This window comes from Leishmania braziliensis, chromosome 19, assembly GCF_000002845.2.
Source record: "Leishmania braziliensis MHOM/BR/75/M2904 complete genome, chromosome 19".
Classification (NCBI taxonomy): Eukaryota; Euglenozoa; class Kinetoplastea; order Trypanosomatida; family Trypanosomatidae; genus Leishmania; species Leishmania braziliensis.
The window spans coordinates 636,287-663,978 of record NC_009311.2 but is presented as its reverse complement, the minus strand read 5'-3'; the positions used below and the strand labels follow the sequence as shown (position 1 = coordinate 663,978).

The 27,692-nt window shown below is 57.6% G+C and overlaps 8 protein-coding genes and 1 pseudogene across 9 annotated transcripts; all 9 read right to left on the bottom strand.

Annotated features, from left to right (window-relative positions):
- Positions 1-110: 110 nt before the first annotated feature.
- On the bottom strand, positions 111-2,915 carry LBRM_19_1680 (conserved hypothetical protein; the record flags this gene model as incomplete). The annotated part of the gene is made up of 1 exon (XM_001564211.1): positions 111-2,915. One exon carries the CDS (start codon positions 2,913-2,915, stop codon positions 111-113), a length of 2,805 nt encoding a protein of 934 aa, XP_001564261.1.
- Positions 2,916-5,515: 2,600 nt separating this feature from the next.
- Positions 5,516-6,202, bottom strand: LBRM_19_1670 (conserved hypothetical protein; the record flags this gene model as incomplete). Its single annotated transcript, XM_001564210.1, has 1 exon — positions 5,516-6,202. The coding sequence occupies one exon, from the start codon at positions 6,200-6,202 to the stop codon at positions 5,516-5,518; it is 687 nt and encodes a 228-aa protein (XP_001564260.1).
- Positions 6,203-7,116: 914 nt separating this feature from the next.
- Positions 7,117-7,995, bottom strand: LBRM_19_1660 (transcription initiation factor-like protein (TFIID-like protein); the record flags this gene model as incomplete). Its single annotated transcript, XM_001564209.1, has 1 exon — positions 7,117-7,995. The coding sequence occupies one exon, from the start codon at positions 7,993-7,995 to the stop codon at positions 7,117-7,119; it is 879 nt and encodes a 292-aa protein (XP_001564259.1).
- Positions 7,996-9,585: 1,590 nt separating this feature from the next.
- LBRM_19_1650 (putative cation transporter) lies at positions 9,586-11,433 on the bottom strand (the record flags this gene model as incomplete). The annotated part of the gene is made up of 1 exon (XM_001564208.1): positions 9,586-11,433. One exon carries the CDS (start codon positions 11,431-11,433, stop codon positions 9,586-9,588), a length of 1,848 nt encoding a protein of 615 aa, XP_001564258.1.
- Positions 11,434-13,773: 2,340 nt separating this feature from the next.
- Positions 13,774-16,020, bottom strand: LBRM_19_1640 (conserved hypothetical protein; the record flags this gene model as incomplete). Its single annotated transcript, XM_001564207.1, has 1 exon — positions 13,774-16,020. One exon carries the CDS (start codon positions 16,018-16,020, stop codon positions 13,774-13,776), a length of 2,247 nt encoding a protein of 748 aa, XP_001564257.1.
- Positions 16,021-18,211: 2,191 nt separating this feature from the next.
- LBRM_19_1630 (conserved hypothetical protein) lies at positions 18,212-18,574 on the bottom strand (the record flags this gene model as incomplete). Its single annotated transcript, XM_001564206.1, has 1 exon — positions 18,212-18,574. One exon carries the CDS (start codon positions 18,572-18,574, stop codon positions 18,212-18,214), a length of 363 nt encoding a protein of 120 aa, XP_001564256.1.
- Positions 18,575-19,927: 1,353 nt separating this feature from the next.
- Positions 19,928-20,194, bottom strand: LBRM_19_1620 (hypothetical protein, unknown function; the record flags this gene model as incomplete). The annotated part of the gene is made up of 1 exon (XM_001564205.1): positions 19,928-20,194. One exon carries the CDS (start codon positions 20,192-20,194, stop codon positions 19,928-19,930), a length of 267 nt encoding a protein of 88 aa, XP_001564255.1.
- Positions 20,195-21,377: 1,183 nt separating this feature from the next.
- On the bottom strand, positions 21,378-22,580 carry LBRM_19_1610 (phosphatidic acid phosphatase protein-like protein; the record flags this gene model as incomplete). The annotated part of the gene is made up of 1 exon (XM_001564204.1): positions 21,378-22,580. The coding sequence occupies one exon, from the start codon at positions 22,578-22,580 to the stop codon at positions 21,378-21,380; it is 1,203 nt and encodes a 400-aa protein (XP_001564254.1).
- Positions 22,581-25,102: 2,522 nt separating this feature from the next.
- LBRM_19_1602 lies at positions 25,103-27,692 on the bottom strand (annotated as a pseudogene; the record flags this gene model as incomplete). The annotated part of the gene is made up of 1 exon: positions 25,103-27,692. A coding segment is annotated over one exon (2,590 nt), but the record flags the coding sequence as incomplete, so codon positions are not given.

Below are 27,692 nucleotides of genomic sequence, written 5' to 3'. Positions count from 1 at the left end.
ACTGCCATGACCCCTGATCACCCCCCCTCCCCCCAGGAGCGAGAGCATCAGCAGCAGGTTCCTTCTTCTCGACATCTGTGGTGGCTGAATGCGGGCCGCACTGTCAGTCGCTACAGGTGGAGCGGCGGGGGCGCGCGGGAATCCTTTGGCTTCGCTGCAACACTGAAGCCGCTACTATTTCGATTAGCAAGGCTGAGGAGAAGCGGTGTCGGGTGGAGCGTTGGTGGCTCCTTGCCCTGGGGCTGCAGTTGCGTAGCTTGAATGTAGGGCTCCGTCGGGAGACATATAAACTTAAGCACTGCTTTGTAGGTTGGATCTGTGGCTACTGTGCTGGGACAGAGTTGCTTCTTGAGATGCAACAAGAGGTTCTCGCGGTTGTGCAGCACATTGCCTCCCTGTTCTAATTCCCTAGGTGTGTTGTTACCACGAAGCCGCGCCAGCTCCTCGACCACGTCCCCGACGCAGCGTATGAAGGTTGCGCGAGCCTCGTATGTTCCGAACAGTCGGTGGCCCTGAAGGGGGTAGAAGCAGTGGGGATACAACGTGCCAGCGTGGTCCTTAAGAGACACACCGACCACAGCGGCCGGGGGCTGCTTGGGTATCGGCGGATGCTTCCTCAGCATCAGCACACACTCTTCATACTGACGGCGTGACGTGACGAGCTGCATAGTTCGTTCATGCGATGACGCGCACATCGCCTGGAGGTTTGACGCAGTAGTATCAGAGTCTTTCCTCACTGGTGGGGCCAGTCGTACACTGCGCTGCTGATGCGCAGTTTTTGGGTCATGATGCTCTTGGAGGTCATCGGTGCACACGGCGGCCCACTCGCCGTGCATCATGGGGTTTTCCGGCGGGGTGTAGTCCGTGTTGCGTCGGATGTACATTTTGTGAAATGCAATGTCCTGCGCGACTTGAGCACTGTCGAACCAGAGGTCACACAGTCGGTTGCCCAGCTCGTATGCACAGGGAAGGTACATGGGATCTTCTTCCGCAGACACATTCCCTGCTTTGGACTCATTGCTCACGCACAGCTGCTCGAGGATATTGGCAATGGGTGCCGCGGCGTCCTTGGTGTTGCGCAGGAGATACGCGTACAGGCGGGCACGCAGCACGTCTTCTGCACGCTTCCGCGGCGTGTCGAAAAGCTGCCACAACGGTGACGCCTCTGCATCTGGGCCAGCGCGCCAAGCCGTACAACACTGCCGATAGGCGAGGCGAAACTGGAGGCGTGCCCAGGCCGCTTTGTTTGGTGTAAGATGCCTGCCTAAGTCGAGGTCCTCTTCGTATACGTCCTCGATGGAGAAGATGTGGTAGCAGCGGTCTCTGAGCACCAGGCTCAGCGTGTCAGATTTGTCCCAGCCAAGGTCCTCCTTGGTGGGAATAGCGGTGGCGCTGTCATACGGTTTGCGTATCGTCACAACGTGCGTGTCCCAGCAGAACTCCTCTCCGTAGAAGTAGAAGAAGCCTTGTAGTAGACCCCCGAGGCGTGACGTCCGATCTGCGTTGGCCTTAGCGTTGGCCACTGCTGGCCATAGCGGGATGTACGACACTTCCATGTGCTCCTCTCGGTTTGGCAGCTCTGGGATATCGGCAGGGTTCACAAATGCGGCCTCGCCACGACGCAGCAGGAAGTAAATCCACAACAAGGAGATCGAGTACGAGGTCAAGAAGCCGACCCGGGAGTTGTTCACTCCACAAGCCTTGCTCCACATCTTGAGAAAGACATTGCCCACGCGGAACACTTCGTCTTGTGCGAAATACCGCCGCAGCAGCCAGCTGTTGCGTATACCATGATGGCGGCACGAGATATCAAAGTCGATGGAAAAAATCTCTGGTGAGCGGTGGTTATCCAGCCACTCCTTCCGCACGCCGCGTATGCGTTCCCGCTGCGCCATGAGATGGATGGCATCGGTAGAATCTGGGACAGATAGTACAAGCGAGCGACCCCGCTGTCGGCCTCGGCTCAGGATCTCCGTAGCCTTGTAGATGTAGATGAGGCGCTTCAGGCGCTCTTTGCGGAACTCATTTTCGGCGCTTGCCGTGTCAAAGCGAATACAAATGAATGACGCCTGCGGCACAGGGTTCAGAGGGGGAGGTTCTTGTTCGGCCCGCTTACGCCGCACTACAGGGATGCGAGTGCGCAAGACGAGGTCCAGCTCCTCAAAGCGGAAGCCGGCACCTCGAAGCCGCGCCGCGATCTTGTGAATAATACGCTTCTCGTCGCACAGGGGTTGCATAGACGACTGCACTTTCTCCATAGCGGCGTTCTCAACAGATTCCGCTGGGTCCATGTGACGCAGCGCGGTGGCGGCGACTGCACCGGTGGTATCAGCTTCTCCACTGGCTGAGCTTTCTTGCACCTCATAACCTTTCTTCCCTTCCGTCATCGTCTCGTCGTCGCTGTCCTGTTCCACAGCCTCCTCCGGCACCACCGTTTGCTCATCCTGAGGTGGCGCGTAGCACAACTCCGGGCACACGAAAGAAAAGTCGCCATCGCCGATGCCGTCCCACGAGCCCATTGAGACAATGCTGCCGAACGGGTACACGTGGCCTTCACAACCGTGCATCCCACTCAGAAGGCGATGGAGCTGTGCCTGCGCGCGGTGCACGACACGGAAGGCGGCCTCGCCACGATCAGCCTTGCTCGACGTTGCAACTGCGAAGGAGCCGAGATCCATCGCAGCCGCGCCGTGGCTTCTACAAGCGGAGAGGGGTGGTATGGGTTTTGCTACCATTGCGTGAATATGCTTCAGATGCGGGTGCTCTCGCAGAACATGTTCGATTTCCCCTTCAATGATGTTGCCGCAGAGTGAGCACTTTTCGTACGTGAACGCGACAGCACGCGACACCGCCTCCAGGATCGCCTCAGTGCTGAAGGCAGAGGCGATCACGTCGTTCTCTTCTTCCTCACCCATAGTGGTAACCTTGGTGACGAGTAGGCGTTGTGTGCGAGAGGTAGAGTATGTGGATGTAAAGTGTGCATGCGTGTGTGTGTGTGTGTGTGTCTGCAAGTCACCTTCGCCACCTTTGACAAGACTACTGGTATTATTCGCGCTGAAACGTACACACACACTCACACATAAATGTATGTATGTATATATATATATGTATGTATGTATATATATATATGTATGTATGTATGTATATCTCGCTCCTAATATGAGCCGTGATGATGATAGGACGTGTGAAAGTAACGGGGAGGGAGATGTGATGCCGGTGGGAGCGCTGTCGACGCGAAGTGAAGAGTTCCCAGCTGTAGCAGTCTACAAGATACAAATGAAGCACCGCACTCCGGACTCGTCCACTCACGGGCACAGTAGCACGCTGACATCCAGGAAAAACACAATCCACACGTCTCTTCCCTTCCCACCAGCACTCTCACCGACAGCCGTAACTGATGGTGGTGGTGATGGTGGGGGGATGAAAAGCAGGCCAACACCGCAGACATACTTTGCTCGTTGTGTGCCATGGCGCCCTGTTGCAGTTTTCTTTCATTGGGTGTTCTTTGTTTTTTCAATGCATCACCCCCCGCCCCCTCGCTCCTGTCGCTGTCGGTCAGTTTGTGCAAAGAAAACAAATCGTTCAGCACAGGGCAGTCACTCTGTACGCCCCTCCCCACACATACGCACTCCTTCTCCGCCTCCTCCACTTTTTTTGTATTATTCGGCCGTTGTGTGCGTCTCCTTTCTGGCGGGGCAGGCGGCAGTGCGCGGCATCTCCGTCTCCAGCGCCCCCCCACCCCCACTCTCTCTCGCTCCCTGTGTGGGGGGTTGCCAGGTAGCCCACGCGCCTCTATCCCTGCCAATGCCGAGCCACTCTGGGTGGTGACAGGGTCAAGGGCCAACGACGTAGGGGAGGCCGGGGCGACGCATCGCTCCTGATCTCGGCGCTCGGGTCCTGCATGGCGGGGTGTCGCAGCGACCCGCGGCCGTGAACACTCTTGTAGCATCCACATGACAGGCAGCGTGTCCGCGTGACTCGAGCGTATCCCACCCGGCTCCCGCTGCCTAGTGGTGAGGAGCGCGAGGCAGCCCGAGGGGTGCACGAGGTGGCGACCGGCAGGACGGGTGCGGCTGCGAGGCGGGGATGGGTAATGTTCGAGGCCATGGTTTGAGTGGAGGTAGTCTGACCTCATGCTGGATGGCAGGGAAGGGATACAGCGAAGGAACGAAAAGGGAAAACCTGTACAGCCCCTCCCCTCTCTTTCCTTCCTCCCCTATGCGTACCCACACACAAAGGGAGGAGGGGATGTACGTGTTCGCCTGTGCAGCCCTCGTGTCTGGGTAGAGTGGCGCGCGAGCGAGAGAAAGAGGGAGTGGCGTCTGCGTGTGTGAGGGGAGTAGGGGGGGGGAAGAGGAGCACATTCATTCCTCAGCTGACACACTCGTCTCTCTACGCAAGCTCAAACATAGTGGAGGGATTTGTGAGAAGGAGGCAGAGCCCGATGTGGATGCGGAGTAGAGGGGGGGGCGGCGGGCGCCAAAGAAACCACCTTGTTTTAATTGCTGTGTACCCAGGGAAGAGGTGCTCGGCACTGGCTGAGAACGGAGGAGTCCGAGAGCGAGCACGGAGGGTGGGGGCAGCGTGGTGTATAAGAGTGAGAGAGACCCCCACTGTTTTTCCCAGTGAAGCACCTTACAGGTCGGAACTGGGAGAGAGAGAGAAAGGGAGACCTCTTTTGGGGACCCCCCCCCCCCCCAATACGCGCGTGCACGAGTATGACAATGAGCAGAGAAAACAGAGAACAGCAGAAGTGCAGGCAGGCCCGATGTGATACCGGGCGTGTCCCATTGACCAGTCGCTTCCCCTTTTTTCCCCCTTTCCCCCTTTTTGGCATTTTTTTGCTTTCCATTTCATTTGTTGCTTCTTCCACCACCTTCTCTCTCACAACGCTTCCGATCTCGTCGTGTCCATCGAGCGCGCGAGCACACGTGCAAGGCTCAGAGAGAGAGAGAGGGAGGGAGGGAGGGAAAGGTACGGCTGGGGAAGCAAAGCCCCTTCCCACGGAGAGAAAAGCGCGACGAAGCAAAAAGACAACAAGAAAAAAAGGACAGCAAAACGTAAGAGCTCGAGAAGAAAAACGAAAAAACAACAACATCAGATCACGGCAATGGGGCAAACGTGCAGGGCTATTGTGGCGGTGCTGTTAGTAGCGGATAAGGAGGAGGTGGGAAAGGGTGTGTGACAGGGAGTCTCGGCGTGATCAGCAAGTGCCCAAGATGAGCATATCCTCTCCTCTCCCCTCCTCCACACACATGCAGATGTACTTATCGTGATCTGTGTCGCACCACCGGTGGTGGTGGCGCTTCCAGTTCTACTGAGAGAGGTGAGGTTTGACGAAAAGGGTCAGACGAGACGGCAAAGCGCCTCACGCTACGGAGGCCCTCTCCTCAACTTTGTGATTTTGCTCATTCACTATCACCGAGTTCTCTTCTCTGTGAAGGACTGCGCGTACTTTCCTTTCCTAGCAGAGCTCTTTGCACCACCCTCCTTACTCGCATCTCTTTTTCTTGGTTTAGATCTTCTTCATCTTGGCAATGGCGGCTTCATGGTTGCGCTTCTGCAGCTCTGTGCACGTAGGCATATCAATCGCCGTTTGGTACCACTTACGGGCCTCATCGTACATGCGTTGCTGCGCGTATGCGTCGCCAATCATCGTGGAGTTGTAGATCGTGTTCCCTGCCTCCGCAGAACGGAGCAGGTAGCCGAGGCACTCCTCGTAGGTCGAGCTCGGAGGTTCGCCAAGGATCAGCGCTGCCGCCTTGCGCTCCAACCATCCAACCTGCAGAATCTTGAAGCACCAGTTGCCCATGCAATGCAGCGAGGTGGCGTCGTTGGGGTTCAGTTCAACCGCCTTCAGGAAGTGGTCGCGAATCACGTACGCGTTCGCGATCTTTTCCTTGCTGCCAACCTTCTGCTCCGAAATGAGAATACCGAGCCACTTGTGCGAGGCGAAGTTGTTCGGGTCCGCCTCCACAGACTTCTTGCACAGCTCCATGCCCTCCTTCAGGTAGGGCTCCTGCACCGCTGGATCGGTGCTCTCGTTCGCCATCTCGTAGTAGGAGCGGCCGAGGCGCCAGAGAATCTCGGGGTGGTGGTTGCCGCCCTCGTACGCCTTCACCAGGATCTCATGGCAGCCCTTGATGTCCGGCTTCGCCAGCACCTCCTCCGACTCCCTTGAGACTGCCTCCCAGTCAGACATCGTGATACAGAGTAAGATGGGGGATGAAGGGGAGAGAGAAAGAAGAAAGACGTTGCGTGGGATGGGGGGGGGGGGCGATGCTCGTGCAGTGTTGCCGCTATGATAGTGCTTGTGCTGGGGTAGGGCAAGGGGACCCGGGTACGGATGGTGTACACGCGCGTGTATGTGTAGCAACTCCCAAGATAGATTCTGCAGGAAAGAGACAGTGCAGAGAATGGCGCAGATAGGGAAAGCGGGGAAGGGAAGCCATGCCAGCCTTTCTCTTTCCCTGGATGGGCGTGCATGTGCATGTGGCTGTTTCTCTCTGTGTGTGTGTGTGAGTGCTGCCGCTAAAACTTCATTTGAGGTTGAGTGAAATGAGCGAACGCGGAGCTCTTCTGGCCTGGAAGCCGACGAAGGGGATGGTGGTAGTGGTGGACCAGTACAGCTGCGTGTTTCCTTTTTGCCTTGTGACTCTCCATACCGAACCTCGCCATCTTCCTCTCCACAAAGGTAATGCGTAAGAGAGAGCCCAGGTACCTCGTGCATACGATTCTGTTTCGCATTTCTTCGTTGAGTTCTTAAAGAAGAGATCGCTAATGCAGGAGGAGACTGCAATACTGTCGTGGAGTGACGCACTGATGCTCAAGAGCAGCCCCAGGCAAAGAGGAAGAGAGGGAATGCGGCCATCAGTCGCGCACAACGGAGCAACAGAGGGGACGAACGACACGGTGAGCAACACAATAACTCAGTTTTCCCCTTTTCCCTTTTTTCCTTCTCCTCCTTACGGTGAAGTCGTTGGAGTAGCAGCTGAATGACGCAAAACAGCAGCAGTCAGGAGTCACCACAGGGCATAGCACAGTATTAACAATCATCGACACCACCCACGGGGTACGTCGACACCCGCACATGCACACTCTTCTCTACACGCGTCACTAAGTTGTTTTCCGCTCGTCTAAATTCTTGGCAATGATGGGCACAAACGCGTTGAAGGCAAAGCGCAGTTCATCCATGCTGCGGGCACCCATCAGCTGCACCTTACCGGTCACGAAAACACTGCAGCTCACGCTCCATTGGTTGTCGCCGCGCGAGGACTTGCCGACGAGGCGAAGCACACAGCCGTTGAAGCGCTCTGGCTCGTAGCTGACTTGAAGCTTTGCCACCCCGATCGACAGGGCAGGGTCTAGTTTGTAGGCGGCGAGCTTGTCGAGACGAATCGGACTGCACACATTGAAGCGCGCCGCGATGGAGCGGACACGGAACTTGAGGGATGCGAACTCGAGATTGAGAGCTTTGCGAATGATACGAGCGGCCAGCTCCGCTGCCTGGCGTGCTTCACTGACGCTCGCTGCGCCAATGATGCTGAGAGCCCCTGAGTTGTGCATCATTACCACGGCGGTTGGTTCATGCAACCGCATCGTCGCAGAGGGAATTCGGTTGTTCGGCATGTACTCCACGTTGCGTGTGGCACAGCTGAGTTCAGCGAGGTTAATGCCGACTGGAATGCTGGCCTGGGCCTGCACGGCTACAACAACAGGGAAGGCGTCCGGGTGAACATTCGGCAGGAACTCTTGCACGTTCCCAATGGGTGGAGGGAGTTCGTCCAGATCCAAGCTGACAGCAGCGCCATCGCCGCCAGGGAACGTGGCCGCGGCGAGGCGATCGTCCGCTGTGAGGTCCAAATCCCTGATTGTGCCGGTGTGCTCGACACCAATGCCGCCAAACTGTGCGATGGGGTCGGGGAAGTCACCAATGACAGGGAGTTCCTCCTCGACTAGGTTGTCGGACTCGAAGAAAGCGTAGTCGTCGTCCATCGTTCTCAACAGAAACAAAAGGAGCCAAGATAAGAGTCATGTGCGCACTCAAGCAGCAGGGTGGAGCCAACGAAACGGGTGGGGGCTGCACAGCTGCACACGCCAGCACGTGCAGACAGACACGCCTTGGAGGGAGAGAACAGCTGCTGGTGGAGAGGCGGAGAAGACTCGTTCCCATTTCACGTGAAGCGGAAAAAGCAAGCAAGCAAGCAAGAGAGAGAGAGGGAGAGACAGTAGGATTTGTACAGGTTGAATTGGAGAGCAACGGCAGAAAGCAGAAGGATACGAGTGGAGAAGGAGAAGAGAAAACATGCACACCTCCAGACGCACAAACACCCAATTTGCCCCCGGGGGAAGGGGGGGGGGGCGCGCAGCAGGTGCAGTCGCTTGCTTCCTGAGGTCAGTGAAACGATTTCGTATCCCTTGCACACGTGCGCTTCTTCTCTGACTCGGGGGGGGGGAGTTTGAAGGGCGGGAGCTCACCTCATCCACCACACGTGTGACAACGTTGCCCGCGGGGCGCTGGCCTCATGGGTGCGCCGCACAGAAGCCCCCCAAGAGGGTGTGGGTAAAGAGGATTGTTCAGACGTGTTTTTATTCAGAGAAAACAAAAGAAACACGCTATATATATATAAGAGAGAGAGAGAGCACCCATAAGCGGTGACGGCCCGACAGATGTGTGCCCCCCAGCTAATACCTGCTCCCCGGACCCTCCGCTGTTTCGGCACCACCGACTCTGTTTGCTGGCCGAAAAGATGTCACATTGAAACTCGCCGCAAGGAGGAGTCCTCTGCTACCCCATATCATGGCCACTGCCACACCGCATGCAAACAGGCACACGCATTACGCACATACACAAAACAACGCCCACATCGAGAAGGGGTGGGCGGTGCGGCTTGAGGTGACATTATGTACACCCGATTCTCTTCGCTGAGGTATATATGACACGTCTGTGGGCGTTTGTGCAGCGTTGGGTCCCGCTATGTGGGTCCCCCTTCTCCCACCTTCCTTTCTGCGCAAACGAAGCGAAAAGCACAAGAAGGCCTATGCGAGCTCGCAGGGGATGGGGGAAAGATCGCTGAGGGGGCGAGGGTAAGTTGGTCGTGGCTGCTTGTGTGATGGCGGTACAGAGATAGACCGCTATCATTTCGTACACCGTTGAGTTTTATATTCGCCCCAAAGCGACTGACATGGCAGGACATACGAGTTGGATGTTTGCCGGCAAGTCAGTCGCACCGCGGCTGGTCACATGTACTCCTCTCCCCGTACTTCATACGCACACACTCATCCACAGATGTGTGCTCACACGCAGCCCCCAGTGCCACACACCGTAGCGCAGACAACCACTCTCTGTTGCTGCGTCCGAAGGGACATCTTGCCAGAATCCATCCCACATAGAAATACCGAAGCAAAAAATGACGCATGTTATCAGGTCTGCTCTTTTCTGATCTACGTGGTTTCCCTAAAGGAGAAGGGAGCTAGTGGAGCTCAACGCCGCCCTTCACAGGAGAAAAGGCACTACAACAGACACGCATACGCTTTGACGAGGGCTGAGAGCGTCCACACGCACGTGGTGTCTCGTACTTCGGCCTAGTGAGAATGGCCGGGGTGTGCACCGTGAAAGTGGCTGTGGCAGCTCCGCTCAGCCAAATCCTCGGCGGCCTTCCTGCTAGAAATGAGCCCACCGCCCACGAGGCGGCACTTAAACATTTCTGCAACGGAGCTGATGTCGCGCTCACACTCGCACGACTCCGACGAGGGGGCGGTGATGGTGCGCTCCTCCCAACTGTAGCGAATCGGTGCCGTGAATGTGTGGAACTCCTGCAGGGACGTGATGCACCGCTCAAGCGACGGATTGATAATTGCGCCTGTGGCAGCGATTGGCAGAGCCGAGGTAGCGTTATCGTCGCCACCGCGTGTGTGCGAGTACGAGTGGCTGGGCCCTGCGTGTGAATGGTGATGGTGGTGGTCTCCTGCAGAGGCACCGCTTAACGTGGCAGCTGCGGCTTCCTCATCCGTTCCTTTAGCGTCATTATTGCAGCCGCAGAGGGAGACGTCTCGCGACTCAGTGTAGTTGCTGCAGAGGAGTAGAGTTGTAAAAGTGTCCTGCACCGGCAGACTGCGACGAGCCAGCGCCGTGATCAGGTCTGTTGCTTCCTGAATTTTCTGTGCAGAAACACTCTCGTGGACGAGCAGTGTGACGTGCACGGCGTACTGGTGGCCGTGGCGCACGAGAAACACATTAATGAAGTGAATTTTCCTGCGGTGAACGGTGTCATCCTCATCGGAGCTCAAGGCGGTGGGGGTATAATTGGCCGACGACGCTTCCGCTTCGGAGGTCGCCGCCTTCGCCGCATCCTGGGAGTTGTAGTTCGGCACGACATCCACCCCACGTACGATGTGGAGGTTAAATTTTTGCAGCTGCTCTCGAATGACACAGACCTCCTTGGCGTTCTGGTAGTCGAAAAACTCAAGCACGGCGTCCTTGAAAATACCGTAACCCATTTTGCAGATGGACAGCGACACGGCAAGGCCGGCAAATCCGTCCACGCCAGGCAGACCCATCACCTGCCCAGCCACACCAATCAGTGCCACCCCTCCGCTCCACGCATCCGCGCGGTGATGGTAGGCGTTGGCCAAAACGACACGCGAACCAGCGCGCAGCCCGACACGCCGTGTCCACTGGAACAGGAGTTCTTTACAGACCACCGACCCCGCAGCAATGCCGACCATCGTCCACAGGATCACCTGCTCTCCGATGCCCTCGTCGTATTGCATCACCTGAAAGTGACTATGGCCTTGGTGGTCGCCTCCGCCGTTGCTTTGAGCGTGGCTGTAAATATGCGACCCGTGCGCATGGTCGTGGCCCGCTGTGGCGCTTGCCAACGTGGACTTGCCGCTCGCTTCGGCCATTGCGCGGTGGGAGCTGATCCCAAAGACAGCAGCAATGCCACGCGTCGGCGCCGCTGTCCCCAGCAGAGTCGCCAACTCGGAGAAGCACTGCTCGAGAGACTGGATAAGAAGAGCCACACCGCCAAAGAAGAGAATCGCCGCCACGATGACGGCGCCAGAGGTTTCGAGGCGACCGATGCCTAGCGGAAACCGGCACCGTGGCAGCCTCTTTCGGGAAAGTGAGATGGCGGCATAGGAGATGATGTCAGCGAGAATGTCTGTGAGGGAATGGAAGCCATCGGCAAGGAGAGCAACGGAGCCACCAGCAGAGCCGATCCACAGTTTCGTGACGCAGAAGAACACGTTTGTGGCTCCACCCGCCAAGGTGGCAATCTGGCACTGACGCAGGAGCTTGCCTGAGATGTTCTTCTCAATGCTGCCATGACTATGACTATGGCTGTGGCTGTGCGTGTTCAGTTGTGTGGAGGCAGCACCGGCTGTGGTTTTGGCGACTGCAGGGGACTTCATTACAAAAAGCCGGCGCATTCCATCCACTATAGCGATAAAATAAACAGAGAGAGAGAGAGAGAGAGAGGAGGACTGCGTTGCACTGCCGTGATGCACATGTGTGTTGAAAAAGGCGTGATGTTACCCTCAAAGCCAAACACAAACCAACAGACTTTCATACACACACACACACCAGCAATGACACAGTCGCAAGAAACGGTCGTCGGGAGCCAGATGGCTACAGAAAATCTATATAAGAAGGCTCTACACCCAGTGAGAGAGGCCGAGAGATTGTGTCTACGTAAGCGCAAAGGTCGGCGACGCACCACTGGAGACGCGCGCACACTCGAGGAAGCCGAAAAAAAAGAAGGGAGAGAGCATTGGCAAGAGAGAAGCGGCGGGGAACATCACCCACTCACCGTATGGGTGTGTGTATGTCTGTGTAGCCATCCCTGCAGGGGAGGGGGGGGGGGAAGGCGGGAGGCCAGAGCATCGGCAACGCGCTATACTACTAGCACATCTCCCCCCTTTTGCTTCTTACTGGTATCCCTTGTGGTGTAACCGGTGGCGCACGAGAAATAGAGAGAGAGGGCGAGCCCAAGAGCAGCCCTATAGCACTGTGAGGAGTGAGGGAGGGGGTGAGCCCGGCACACACGCTCCCGCTCTCCCCCAAAACAAAGGAAAAGCGACCCCCAAATGCACGGCATATGACATAAAGACTGTGCCCCTGAGGAGTGCCCCTAACCTACTCTTACGTCGCTTTTCTCAGCACATCCCTTCCCTGCCATCCATCATGACGGCAAACTCCTCCCACTCAACGCCCAGCCTCGCACATTACCCACCCCGGTCTCGCAGCCCACGCGCCTCTATCCCTGCCAATGACGTAGGGGAGGCCGGGGCGACGCATCGCTCCTGATCTCGGCGCTCGGGTCCTGCATGGCGGGGTGTCGCAGCGACCCGCGGCCGTGAACACTCTTGTAGCATCCACATGACAGGCAGCGTGTCCGCGTGACTCGAGCGTATCCCACCCGGCTCCCGCTGCCTAGTGGTGAGGAGCGCGAGGCAGCCCGAGGGGTGCACGAGGTGGCGACCGGCAGGACGGGTGTGGCTGCGAGGCGGGGGTGCGCGTGATCAGATCGCTGCGAGCCTCGAGCGGTCCGCGAGTCTTGTGTAGCATGCCGGGCACAACGCCGGGTCGGCCACCCTCATGGCAAACACAAGCGGGGGTGGGGGTACCACAGTGCCAGCGGAGTAGCGGGCAGCACACCATCCGCACGCCACGCTGTCGCCGCGAGTCACCCGCCGCTGCAGAAATCGAGAGTGTGGGCAGCCGCCCGTGCGGAGCGGGGGCGAGGATAAATCTCTTCGTTATCTCACAAGTTGGACATGCTTCCTCCTTGCTGGGGGAGAGTTGCCGCCGATTACGGTATGCGCGAGGAGCGGAAACGATCAAGCCAACCAACAAATTTTCCCTCAGCAGAGGACACACGTAAGCAGGCACAGACACTTTTACATCGAAAGCGGTGAGTCCGGGGGGGGGGGTACAGTGGTAGGCGTGCGTGGGGCTAGTTGCCGGCGAAGGGCGAAAAGAGCGAGAAAAGAGGAAGGAAATTGGACGCGTCGTATTAAGGCGGAGAGCACAGGGTCGGTTGAGGAGAAAAGGAAGCGTACCGTACGACGTACGTGCTGCCGTGGGATGGGCTGTCGTTTGGGGTGGTGGTGTGATAGTGGTGAAGGAGCAGGAAAAATAAATACAAATTAAGAGCCAATGACGCTTGAGCACAGTCACCGCGATGCGTTTCACCCAAAGGCACACACACACAGAAAGGATTGAGTCACAGAGCGAGGATGAGTGAGCGAGGGAAAAGGTGCGAGTCAGCATGCAGCGGAGAGTCGCTCTCTTCGTTCGCTCCCTTTTTTTTTGCCCGAAGACGGAGGGAGGGAGGGCGGTACGGTGCCGGGCAAGCACGGTGCTCTCTGGACGGCGCACGCTGCCCTAAGTAGCCGCTGCAGCAAGGGTGAAATGACGATAAGGGAGAGGTGCCCATGTGGAGAAGAGGGTTTGTTTCCTTTTGCACCTTGGCTGTGGCTGTTGTTGCTGCACATGATAGGCGTGTGCGTGTGTGCGTTTCTCCCTGTGTCTGACGTGGCGCCAGTTCCAGCCTCAGGGAACCAGGTGAGCCAGGGGACCAAGCGAGCAGCAGCGGCGTGGCTTTGCAGACGTGGTATCTTTATCTCCTGTCCTCTAATGCGGCTTGGGCGCTCAAGAGAGCGTGGGGGATGCATCACGGATTCTCACCTACTACGCTGAAGCTTGATCCGCAAGGGAGGCTGCTCACAAAGGTGCACACAAATGCATCTACGCATCCCCTCAGCACCTCAGTACGCCGCCGATCGTAGAGCTTCCAATGGCGGAATCAGTAGTGTCACGTCACGCAATCGACCGTCACGCACAACGTGAAGGCAGAGTTCAAAGTAGGGCAGATGTTGGGCTAGCTTCTCCCTATGCTGGGTGACACTAAGGGATGTGGATAGGAAGGGCGAGGCAGCGGCATGCGAGTCTGCACCTGTTGAACTGCCTTTAGGCGACGTGTGCCTAGAAATCACTCCCGCTGAAGGGCGTGCGCCACCGGCGCGGGTCCCTCCAGCCGCCGCTGCTGCTGCTTCCGAGCGGGCACGTTGAAGTTCTTGATCAAGTCCGTAGTCATCAACTTTTCTTTCCATCGTTTCTTCGCGATAATGGGAAGCGGATTGCATGCAGTGTCTGTCACTGGCGCAGCACTCATCACCGAGCGCAAAGCTCCGCATGAAGCCCGCCTCGATCTGTAGCTGGCATTGGGCATTGTAGTCGCGAGTTAGCTCCCTCAGCACAGCGTACAGTTGTGCGCGTGTCTGGATGGATTGGTGACCGACACCAAGGAGGACATCACCCACACTGAGCCCAGCGCGGTCGGCGAGGTAGCCATGATACACGGAGCGCAACCGCACTCCGATGCGCGGATCGAGCACATCTTCCAGCTCTACTCCAAGCAACGGCGGACGCGCAGTGACGGAGTAGAGATGCGGCGCGTACACCTCCAGTGCTTCCAGCCTGGCGCGCATATCATACAGCGCTTCCTCAATGTGCTGAGCTTGTCGGGTGGATTCGGCGACGACACGGTTGCACAGATCCGTGTTTTGGAGCGACAGAAGAGTTCGAATGGCACACACAAAGTCACCACGGCAGCGTGGAGTCATGACCGCTTCAGTGAGTCCGTTGCTCTCGGAGTCGCTTTCCTGGGCAGTCCTCAGACTCACATGAGCCTCCTGTTGGGCTGCTGCATGTGAAGTCAAACCCAACGCCTGTGCGCCGACTTCGGGATCATGTATAAGCGTGTTCTGCACCTCTTCAAGCACTCTTTGCCATTCCGCTTCCCATTGACGGAGCCGACTGTCGATCCAACGCACAAGTACCAGCGGTGGCCCCCGAGTGCTCGCGGGCGAGGTGAGAGAGGTTCCTTGGCGTTGACTGGACTCCTGGGGACTTGGCCGAGCGTGAGTCGCTGTAGCTGCATATTGATTAGGAAGTGAACTCTCGGCGGCCGCTCCTAAGGTGGATGCTGGTGATAATGATGGACTACTGCTGCCAACGTCGCCCTCCTCCCACATCCGTCGCAGCGGGCGCTGTTGCTTATGCCTGCGCTGCTCCACAGCAGGAAGGTGACGCCCCAAGTGCTCAAGATGGCTGTCGGCGGCTTCCTCGGCGGGTTGCTTCCTCGTTTCTGAGGGAGCAAACAGGGCTGTGGATGACGGCTGCTGCTGCTGTTGGCCATTTGGTTGCGTAGAAGACAGACGCCCATCCACAAGTAGGGTATCCAGGTGGTCCTGCATGGCGCTCATGCGGCGCACTATCTCTGCTGCCCATGCTTCCCCAGGGGCCTTCTCGGTGGCTGAGGAATGAGTTAGAGGACTGCTTGGCTTCGTTGGAGCTTCCTTGAGGGCGAGCGTTGTTGTGGCGCACTCTAGTGCACTGCGCTCGACAACTGAAGGTGATGCGGTAGACGGCGGTGATCGCTCAGGGCCGGGTGCAGCCGACGGAGGAGGAGCAGCACCTGTACTAGGCTGCGGTGTCCCTAACGCCGCAGAGTTTTTTTTGGAAACACGTTGTGCACACGTCTTTGTCGTTGCTTCGCTTCTTGGAAAGGCATGTGGCGAGGCTGCTGAGTCGCTGACGAGCCGAGCACTATCATCTTTGTCCTTGGCAACAGCTTCTCCACTTGCTCCGCGCGCAGACACATGCGCCAGGGAAACGCGAAGGTCTTTGATCTCAGCACGTTGCTGCTCCACTTCACCACAGAGGAAATCGCAGAAGACCTGTTGCCGCTGCTGCTTGTCCTCCTGAGCCTTAATGTGGTGGACGAGCTCCACGTTGATGTCGATCATGTGTTTGCATGATGACAGGAGAACTTCAAACAAGTCTGCGTACGGTCCTTGTGCATCGAAGGTGTGCTGCTCATAGAAGTCGCGCAGCTGGCAAAGCGTGTTGAGCTCCGAGGCAAGACTCCCCCCAACGCGATGAGGATACGTGATATTACTTCCGGACCCGCCACGCTCGGAGTGCAATAGGAGTTGGGTGGAGGAAGACATGACGGATGGTGTGTATGTGTGTGTGCGTCTGCTCTGAGATGTTCGCACTGATGTACTCCGCCCTCTTCACACCTAAAGAAAAGAGGCAAAGAAGGCAAGCAAGCGCGCAACCAACGAGCTGCTGTCTGAGTGCAATACAGGCCAGAAGCGGTGAAGTGAGTAGAGAAGGATGTATGGATGAATGAAGGGAGAGAGAGACCGAGAGAGAGAGGCGTTGGTCTAGTCTAAAGGGGGCACGAATGAAGACAGCCACCGACAGCAAAAAGAAATCCTAGCGGCGATCGAGAGAGCCAATAAATGACGTCTGTGTCGGTCTGTGTGTGTGTGTGTGTGTGGTGTGAGAGAGCCATGCAAGTCGCGCCTTGTCTATTTCACGGGCGTGATGGTGGCAGTAGTGGTAGTCGTTAGCAGTGTTTTGTGGGCTGACGGAGTAAGGGCTTCCTTCCACGACGAAGACTGACGTAATCCGGAGAATGTGCTCAGAGCAGCAGGGAAAGCATGGGGGATCGCAGTTGACGGTGTTGGAGAGGAGGCCGTAGATGATTGAGGAAAGGTGAATGGGCGAGCGAAGAGGAGGGGCGAAGACCATCATGGTGCTGCACTGTTACCCTTCTCTCTCAGGTTCCTCTCATCAGGGCTTGTGCAATGAGCCTTCGAGGCGCACTCCACTCTGTGTATGCGTCTCGTTCCTCTTTTCCATGCCTCTGATATCTCGTGAAGCCCGGCTTGCGTCGACGTGATGGAAAGGAGAAGAGTGTCAATTCCCTTGCGCATTCATGTGGCGTGCGTGTATGTGTGTGTGTGTGTGTGTGTGCTCTGACCCTATACACCGACATGCACGCCATTCCATCCACGCCGCTTACGTAAAACACGAGTGACAGAAAGAAAAGAGAGCCATACATTATACAACAAGAGCCACAGACAACGTGAAAACCACGCGCCCACTAAGGCATAGTCCTCAGCGTCCGGCTCAGATCCGCCTTCGCTTGTTTCACGGAGAAGGCGGGAGGGAGAACGCCTAAGCTTGTGAGCCAAACATGCGCAACAACCACATAAAAAGAGTTTCCATAACCGCTTCCTCTACTCCCACAACGGGGGACGCTTACCGCCACACACACACACACACACACACACACACACACACACACACACACACACACACACACACACACACACACACAGAGGCGAACAAGGGACAACACACGAAAAACAACAACCGGAGAAGGAACCGAATAAGGGAGAGACGGCCATATGGAGAACGCAAGGAGGCGGTAAGGAAAAAACAAACAAACAACTCTGTGAGAGTTTGCACATGTTAAACACACACACACACACACACACTCGCGCAGCCATGCACTACACGCAGACGTGTGGCTCTGTGCGTGTATTCTCACGCATCATTCAAATAGGGCACGCACGTTTCCTTTTCCTCATCTAAACGCGCACCTCCCTTCGTGGCCCATTGGCATCCACGAAGGCGATTTCGTTCCTTCGCTGTATCCCTTCCCTGCCATCCAGCATGAGGTCAGACTACCTCCACTCAAACCATGGCCTCGAACATTACCCATCCCCGCCTCGCAGCCGCACCCGTCCTGCCGGTCGCCACCTCGTGCACCCCTCGGGCTGCCTCGCGCTCCTCACCACTAGGCAGCGGGAGCCGGGTGGGATACGCTCGAGTCACGCGGACACGCTGCCTGTCATGTGGATGCTACAAGAGTGTTCACGGCCGCGGGTCGCTGCGACACCCCGCCATGCAGGACCCGAGCGCCGAGATCAGGAGCGATGCGTCGCCCCGGCCTCCCCTACGCCGTTGGCCCTTGACCCTGTCACCACCCAGAGTGGCTCGGCATTGGCAGGGATAGAGGCGCGTGGGCTACCTGGCAACCCCCCACACAGGGAGCGAGAGAGAGTGGGGGTGGGGGGCGCTGGAGACGGAGATGCCGCGCACTGCCGCCTGCCCCGTTGTAGGGGGGGGGGGCCACGAAAATAGCGCTGCAGAAAGTGGACAACGGCATGCGCCTCTACGCGTGTGCCGTGGGTAGCCCTCGCTATGGAGACCCACGTCTGTGGTTCTCCTGCACATTGCCACAGTGCTTGATCAGAGAGAGAGCGAGTCAGTCCAGCGTGAGGGAAGGAGAGGAGAGGTGAAGAGAGGACACGGACCCGTTAGCACCTCTCTCCTCTCCCTCCCTCACGATACGTGTTTCATTTCTTCATCTTTGCAGAACTCTAGAAAGCTGACGAGAGGCATATTGACCAATATTGAAAACCGTACCGCTCCGAAGACGATGGGATTCACCGTCATGAGTGATCCGGAGAAGCAGCGAAGAGAGAGGAGGTCATCCGTCGACGCAGCGCCCGACACTGATGCCATGCCGTCACGCGCCTGCGTGAGCGCCTGGCTGTTCAAGACGTTGGTGCTGCGACTCAGCGAGGAGACCAAGGGGGCGAAAGACGGCAGCATGCGCCCCGCCTGGGCCGCGTTCTGAATGTGCATCTTCGTCCACATATAACGCGGGAGCGGTGCGCTCGCAAAGACACGTCGGCCAAACATTGCGAAGGTGAGGGAGGGGAGGGGATAAGCGGTTCTGCGACGATGTTGCTGGTTTTTCCGGCGGGGGGGGGCCTTTACGATGAGGTGCACACAGAGCAGAGAGGGAGATAGGATGAGGTAAGAGGCACAATATAGATGTGTTTGGTTGTAGGTGCCCCCTCTCCCTCCCCAGAGAGAGGGGTGAGAGTGGGGGAGATGGCAAACGGGAGAGATACACCGAGGCCATTAGGGAGTCCGCATATTCGTCGCGATCGACCCGACTTCTGGGCTGCGTGTGCGATCGCGCCGCTAACACCGCTGGCGTCGTGGCAGGAATGGAGTGCGCCTTGTATACAAGAGCACGCATACGGGCGCGTGTTGTGTTTGCGTACGGACGGGAGCGCTGAGCCACCTGTTTCACTGGGTGGAGACATGAAGGGGACCGGATGGAGGGTGGTGAGCTCACTCTAAGCATACGGAGGGTGGGAGTGACGAGAGGGGGGAGCCATAGGGTCACTGGGGCCCGTGCTCCAAGAGAAGGGAGACTTGAGGTAACACTGTCGGGTAGAGGAGCCATCCCGCTTCCACTGGGCAAAGAAGAGAAAACTTCCTCGTCCCCCCTCTTCTCTCGCCGCACCGTTGTGCTCCGAGAAATCCGCACGCATGCAGGTAGAAAAGAACAAAGCAAAGCAAAATATATGCTGTGCTCCGCAGGGACTGGCTCACCCCCTTGCTGGCTTGGGAAGGAGAGAAGGGGGTGAGGAGGAGGAGGAGGGAGAGACGGCGGGAGAGAAAGAAGTAAAGGCAGTGGGGCAAGAGAACCACAGAAGCAAGACAGGGCGTACACACACACATCCAGAGAGAGAGAGAGAGGCAGAGAGGCAGAGAAATGACAAAATAGGGCGAAAAAATCTGGCGAGCCTGTGCACATGGCAGACAACGACGCTGTGCCCCCTTTTCTTCCCCAAAGACAAGACCGCTTCCTCCACCAGAGCGATGGACACATGCGTCCCCTTTGTTTCACGCCTCTGAAGAGTTGGTGAAGAAGGGAAAGCGAAAGGTGGTGGTGGTGCGGAGGGGAAGGAGGGGGTGAGGCGAGAGAGAGAGAGAGAGTTGGAGGAAGCATAAAGAAGAAAGAGAACACAGTGACAGGTATGGCGGAGACGGTTCCATGCGAAGCAGACACAATGCACTCACTCGCACACAAAAGGCGCAGTCCTCGACCCGCGGAGGGGGTCGGGTCTGATTAACCGGAGTAATACCACCGACAGTTTCGCCGTAAAGCGCACTGCAAAACAACAAAAACAGCACCAAAAAGGACTTGGATGCAACACCGCCAGGGCGGACTCGTTACTCTGGCCTTCGTGGCTCTCTCTACTTGGTGTATCTGTTGGGACACACACAAATGAAGATGTACGCACAGATGCTGCACAGGATGAGCCACACCACAAACATGATCGGAAAGATGATGAGGGCCAGGCGAAGCACGTGTTGGTCCTTCTCTGACTCAAGGGTTTCCTGTTGCGCCAGGGCGGCGTTGGCGTCGTCACCTTGTGCCACGACGGCCTGTACGCATACTACGAAAAATGCAATGGTGAGCCAGAGGCACGCCAGGGCTACAAGGCGCACTCGGGATGTCATGCTGAAGCATGAGAGGCTCGGCTTTGTATCAACGAGATGAGGAGCTCGCGCAGCCTGACACACCGTGTGAGTATGCGAAATCTTCCGTCTTCGACGGCTTAGCGCAGTAAACAAACAGGCACACAGGCAGGCGACGAAGAAAAGACGAATGGCGGGTGGGGGACGTGCGTTTGTGTTTTCCACCGCTTCGCTTCGGTTCCTTTTAAGTGGGGCGACGGAGTTGGCCATGGTGCGAGAAGAAGGATAGGTATCGACGTGTGGAGGTGGCGGGGTGGGTGGGGACAAGAAAGGGAGGAAGGCCAGAGATGAAGGGAAGAGAGCAGCTCGTAAAGGCAAACAGCAGTGCGGCGCAAGAGGAGACGTTGAAAAGTACCACCACCTTCTCTCCATCATGGGTGTCTCTGCCTGTCTGTCTGTCCGTCTCGGGCGTGCGTGATGCGCCTTTTTTTGTTAGTAGACTGAAGTCGTCATACCCCTCGGAGTCAGTGGCAGGGGAACCTCTGCTGAGAAGAGGCGCACGCCCCGACGTACACGCAAGCCCGACGACGGCACAACCAACCAACAAACCTGTGATAAATACGCCAAAGTACTTTCGCACACCTCCAGCCTCGTGAGGCTAATGAGAGAACACAGGCGCTCGCTCAGTAAATGTTCGTTTCTTTTTTTTCTGTCGTCAAGTCTCAGCAAGTGCGCGGCACAGTGTATCCTCCCCCATTACACCCATGCAGGTATGAAAAGATACTCTCCGCACAACAACAGCAGCGTACACTAACTGTCGGCGGACACAGTACATCCGCGTGCGCGCGCGCACACACACACACAGGCCGAAACGCAAAGGCTTGAGCGAAGAATATAAAACAGCGAAAGTAACAGTGCTTCCATCTATCTTCAAAACATGCACTGTGAGCGCAGTCTCTGTGGAGACAGAGGGCTTCTGCCAAGTGGCGATGAACAGGAGGAGAGAGGGGAAGGGAGGGGGGAAGGAGAGCAAGAGATCCCCAGCATGGACAGAGAGGCGAAACAGGAAGAAAAAAAAGAGAAGAGAGGTAACCAGCACGAGGAAAGCGTCCCGTTTTGTATATTGTGGGGGTCTCCCCGCATTGGAGGGCAGCGCTCACGGAAACAGTGACCACAGAAGTGGACTTTCACATGACATGGCGACAGGCTCGCATGCACACGCACGTCAGATCCACGGAACGGCAGCTGGGTCTTCGTTCAACTGCCGCTCCGTCAACCCTGTCAGGCGCTGCATCGGGCCACTGAAGGTCACGACAGCGTCGCTCGTCCTCGCTGCCAGCGGTGCAGACTTTCGACGCGTGACGTCTTCCCTCTTGCTAGTCAACTGGTGGCTACCACTGGCGGCGCCAACGCTTGTGGTCTCCATGGCAACACTGCTGCCATCATTGCTGTCAGCTCCTTTCCACTCGCGCAACTGATCGTACTCGACGTCTGACGCTGCGCGACAAAAATAGATGTCTGCCGCTCCACCTACCTGCCGGAAGCTACAGTAGAACGAGAGGAAGGCGGAGGTGATCCCAATCAGCGACCCGGTGACGGCGTCAGAAAAATGATGTTTGTTGTCGCGTGTGCGGCTCACTGCACACGTGACCGGCACGCTGATCGGTAACAATGAAAGAATGAGGCGGGTAAAGCTGGCGTGCCGCGCGAATGGTCGCAGATGTGCCACGAAGAAGAGAGAGACGATTGTGAACACCGCAAAAGACGTGCTGCTATGCCCGGATGGAAAAGAGAGCCGGCCATCCTTCAGTTTCGGGTGGGTATCCATGAGAGCGCAGTAGTATTCAGGGTTCGTCTGTGGGTCGGGCAGGTGCGCCATCGAGCTCGTGTATCCAGCCTCTTTGAGTCGACTCAGATAGTCTGGTCGAAGCCGCCCGGCGTAGACTTTAAGCACCGCCGTCACGCAGAACTGCAGCCCGACGGACCAGAGATGTGCACGCAACCACGGGTAAACGAGACCACTGCCCGTCTGCAAGTCACGGACACGCAGTTGCTTCGGGCTCGCTACAGAGTCCATGTCTGTGTACACGTTACACTCGTCGCCTTCACCGACGTCGGCGCCGCCGATGTTATACCAGCCCAGCGGCTCACCGAACAACCCTTGCAGCGGCCGTACGAGGTAGCGGATAAAGATGACGTAAAACACGACGGCAAGTACTATCATGAGAGCCAGCGAGTAACTAGGGAACGTGTCTTCACGGCTCGGGTACGCGATGGTGGCGTCATTCCACGAAAAGGTTCGACAGTGTGGATTCATATGCCTTGTCGTGATGGCGGCGCTCAGGAACATAATGGCTAAGACGATCCAGTCGAGCAGCTGGTACTGATTCCACACATAGTAAAAATCCCTCCTTCTGAACTCTACCATTGCGCCCAGCAGGTGTCAGCGGAAAGTGGGGAGGAAGGGAAGAGGGGGGAGGGAGGGGGGGGGGTACGACACCTTTGTACGTAGTACGTGTGCAGAGAGAAAGCGCTGCGACGACAGATAAAGTCCCGCAGAGGGTTGGGGGGGGGAGGTGGAACGAGCGACTCTCTTTGTGGGGATGCCGCAACCGTCAGAAGAGGGCGAGGCGCGGGGAGCACCCAAACAGGATGGACAACCGCAGAAACGCAGAGAGGCGATACGAGTGTGGCGCACAATGCCTTAAACAAAGCTGGAAAGGCAGGGGGAGAGTTGGTAGTGTGTGGCGGGGCTTCTGTGCGCGTGCTCCAATAAGGTGGGCGGCGAGGTATCACGGAGCATCCGAGGACTGAGATGGGGTGAAGGAGAAGCGGGAGAAAGGTCGTGGCAGAGGGAGGAAGAGAGAGAGAGAGAGGAAGAGGGGGTGGATATTAACCACCCCTGCTACAGAAGATCGTTCTTCTAACATACACATCCTCACAGGGACGCTACACCGATCTAGCAAAGAGGAGGGCAGTAACACTGCACGTCACCGTTCTACGACTTCCTTTCCACGCCCCCCCCCCCTGCGCTGCCCTGATGATGGCCGGTCACCCCCCCCCCCCCCCCGCCACATGGCATCGGGGGCCCAGCGCCCACTTATCTCCGGTGTTAGCTGCGCTGCGAGGATGTGGAGCGCAGCCCTGGATCTAACCTGCGCTGTATGCAGTGGAGCTGCGCTGGGCTGAGGGACGCCAGACGGTGCTGGGCGGGCGGGGGGGGGGGCTGCCTCAGTTCCCTAGCATAGCCGTGGTGCAGCCCAGAGGCATTAGGTGTGAGTTGTGGCTGTGCGCGTGTGTGTGTGGGCGTCTGTTTCGTTTACTGGTTCGTGGCGGTATGGACACGCTGAAGGAAAAGGATTCTCGTTGGTGCTTACTCGGGTGTAGATGTGGCTTTGCACCCACACAGGCTCTCGTCCGAGGCCCATTATGACCTCTGTCCCCCCCTTTTTCCTCCTCCTCTTCTGCATTCCGGTGATGCCTCTGTGGCGCCGCTGTGAACGGGAGAGTGAAAGAGAGGCGTCTCAAGAAGGGTGATGGCGCGTCTGTATCTGCCCCTTCCCGCTGGTTCAGCCGAAGGACACCCACGCACCGGTACACGACCGTGAAAGGGCGTGGATAAGCTAATGAAGGGGACACGCAGTAGAGCAAGCATGTGGTTGTCTGTATGACGGATGCTCCCTCTTCGCTCCACCACTCACCCCTCTGTCCCTCTCTCTTCGCCATGTGAGTCGAAGATGCATAACAGCAACTACCGGCCGCTGCCACTGATCACTGCTGGGCCATCCCCCCATCTCTCTGCTGAAATCCCCCACCTCTCTCCATATTCTTCATACTTTCGCCTGCGTGTGCACATGCGCCAACACACGCGTGTAGGCAGGGTGAACGAGAGTAAACCAGAAGAGCAGCTGAGCTGGAGAGAGGGTGACTGCGAGAAGTGAGCTCACTTCATTTCTGTTGCGCTCTCTGTTGGTCGTCCACGGCAGAAGCACAGACGCATACGCTCGCATGCGTAGCGGGCGAAAGCGCCCCATCCTTTAATTTCTCCGCCCCCTCCCCCCTCTCGTGCTAAAAAGGGCGTGCGGGCCCCTGGTGTGGCGCGTACACGGTACGGCGGCTGCGCTTCACGAGTTCACACTTCTCTCTTTCCCTCGGGGATGTTTGCCTCCGTATGTTCTCCCCCTTCCCCTACATAAAGCCACTCCCCGCTCCCACGCACGAGCACACCCTCGGTTCTCCCCCGGTGCCTCTGCGTGTGGGTGTGTGGGTGTGTGTGGATGTGAAGAAGGGGGAACAACCGATCTGACTGCGCGGCAGTGGTGGTGGAGCTCTCTTTCTCTTTTCTCTTACTTCCCTGCAAAGGTGAGTAAAGCCAGCTCAAAGTGGACTCGCCGCTCTTCGCATTCAAGCACGCGTGTGTGCAGAGTCCTTTGTTGGTCTTCTCTCGCCTTTGGATACTGGCCGCCACTGTTGCCGATCTGACGCCTCTGCAAACCACGGAGAGCACATCGCAGAGAGAGAGTGGAAGTGAGGGGTGCGGACGAAGAGCGCACGCAACAAGAAACAAGAGAGTATTCGGTGTGACCACTGCGGCAAGGCACACGCTGGAAGGGAAGGCCGATACTTTATCCAGGCGGCGCAGAAGTACCGCTGTGAAGAGCCATAGCATACAAGGCATCGTTATTAAACGAAAGCCCCCGCGAGGGGAATGGATTAACTGCAGCCCCAAACTCCTCATTCGTCGTTCCTTCCTGTTCTTCTTGTCGTTTGCGCGAGTGTGTGCGAGTGTGCAGTGCTGAATCACTGGAGAGAGAGAGAGAGAAGGCTCCTTGCCTTGTTGTCCTCTTCTCCTCCCCCCCCCCACCCCCCTCTCTCTCTCTCTCGATACGTACACAAGACCGCGTCGTACCTTGTCTCCCCCCGCCTCCCCCCGCCTCACTCACCTAATCCATGGTACTCACGTTATCCACACCAAAGACGGGCGCAGGCGCCTTGGCGACCCTCACTAAGGTGCCCGCCGCGAATCCATCCTCGCACACCACGCCGTTGCCGCGGTGCTACTTGCACGTGTGGGTGGTGGGCAATCCGACCAGTGGCGGGAAACGAGGAGCAGCTGTGCTGGATCGAATCCAGTCGCTGTTCTGCCAATCTTTTGGGGGAGATGCAGTGCATTCAACGAGTAGCAGCAGCTTCTTGAGCAGCCTTCCCTCACACCAGCTTGGGTCCGGGCCGTCCCCGCAAAGAAGCGAGAGAGGGGAACGCGGATACAACTCACCAGCGCCGTCTGTATCGGGGGCGAGTGCCGTCTGGAATGCCACACCAGTGGCCAGTCCGGTGACGTCAGTCAACTGCACACCGCCCTCTGTGGCGTCCTCTACCAGTGGTGTGACGCTGCGTACCCTCATCATTCGCACGGACCAGAAAGGGCACCCGAAGGTGGTGAGTCACGCGCTCAGTCAACTCATTCTGTCCTCGCGTCTCGACGACTATCGCCAGCGGCCACCACATGGCCAAAGGATGCCTCCGACGCAGCACGGCAGCAACTCTTCAGAAACTGCAGGGAACACCAACGACATACGGACATTGCCGCCGCTCTGCACCTCCACCAGGGCAAGCAGCAGGCCAAAGCAGCCGCTGACGCATCACATTCTTCTCGTCGTTGGTGGCGATGGGACACTGAGCGAGGTCACGAACGGGTTGTGCATGGGAACGCTAGACAGGTTCGCACAGCTGACGCCGAGCAGCGTCTCTAGTGCTGACGCTGTTGCGACCACATCGCACACACACGTCGAGCGCGAGGCGGCGGTGTTGTCTCACCTTCTTCCCGCTGTTCTGTATGTGCCAGGAGGAACCGGGTCCGACTTTGCCAAGCTTGGGTTGTGCTGCCGCACTCCAGAGGATGCCCTGCACGTGGTGCGCGACGGACTCGCACGGCAGCTCTTCCCAGTCGCTAGCAGCAGCAGCGGCGGCGACGGCAGCGATGCTGCCGGAGCACACCTGGAGAATGAGGGCTGCAGCGCTATGGCTTCGAGCTCACCTGTTGCGCCATCAACATTGCCGGCATGCGCGGCGTACGCGGTGGACATCGGCCGGATTGAGTTTCTGCGGACCGGCACGCGACAATTCTTCATCAATGAGTGCTCCGCTGGCATGTCCTGTGACGTCATTCAGCGTGGGGAACGGTTTAAGCGCTGTTGGTGGATCTCCATGTTCGGCGGCCTAGTACTCTTCGCCGTGTCAGCCTTGATCTCGCTGCTGCTCATGACACCGAAATCACTCTATGTTTGTAAGCTCCCTCCGCGTGCGCCGCTGCCCGTTGCCTCAGTGACGTGGATGAAAGATGTCGACACGGACGGCGAGGCAACCGGGACCCACGTGAACCAAGATCAGGCAAACCAGAAAGGGAATCGCAGCGGCGACAGATGCGCGGCTGGGATGTGCAGTAGCGACACAGACTGCAAGTCGACCTCCGCAAGCCTGCGCGCCGATGTGGCATCAGTGTCTCCTTTAGGATCGCCTCACTGTCTTGTTTCCCTTGCTCCTTTCACACTCCTGAGCGAGCAGTTGGATCGACTGCATGCCCAACTGGGGTGGAGAGGGCGCATGGTGTCGAGCACCATCGCTCCTGGCCACCACTCGGGTGGCTCCTCCGACACATCTGCTAACTCCTTCGCTCGACGTGCAACGGCAGCCGCTCAGACCAAGAACGGCCCGGCAGCGTACGCGCAGCACGCGCGCACATCAATGCCGCCTTCACATGCAAAAAAAGAGCGATGCTCGCTGCAGACACCCTCCCATCAAGTCCTGGAGCTCCTCGACATCAGTCGCAGCGAACTCGAGGCTCACCGTACGCAGCAGCAGCAGGAGCAAGAACGGCGTCATGCCGGCGCACCGGCGCTCACTTCAAGTACCCACTGCACCGCCACCGGAAAAGGTGCTGTCGCGATCATGAGCTGGGGGGAAGATGAGAAGCAGCACCAACGCATACGATGCAAGATGAATGCACAGATAGCCAACGATGACCGCATCAGCGAGCACCACTGTAGGGTAAACAGTGAGGCCCTATGTGTCGATTCTGTGACCGGGACAAGCATCAGTGATGACGACTTTTCCTTGCTGACATGGGTGGAGCTGCCGTCGTCCATGATCGCCTTTGCGAACGGGCACTGGTACGGTGGTGGCATGCTCGTCGCACCACACGCGAATCCGACAGACGGATTGCTCAGCTGCACAAACTGGGTGGCGACGATCCTACCGTTCATCTTAGGCACTTTCTCCCTCTACACAGGACGGCACGTGCATTGGCGCAACACGAGCGCCTTCGACGGCCAGCGGTTTCTCATTACGAGCATGCCTCCTCCTCCTCCTTCCAGGGCTACGACGGCTCCCCTGAACAGCTTAGCAGACGCGTCGTCTGAAGCAGGCGAAGCCCTGTACATGGAAGCGGATGGTGAGGTGCTCGAAGCCGTACCAGCCATTGTGGAGCTCAGCGGTAAGCTTATCTTTCTCGTACCCATTACGACTACGGTGTCCGTTGGCA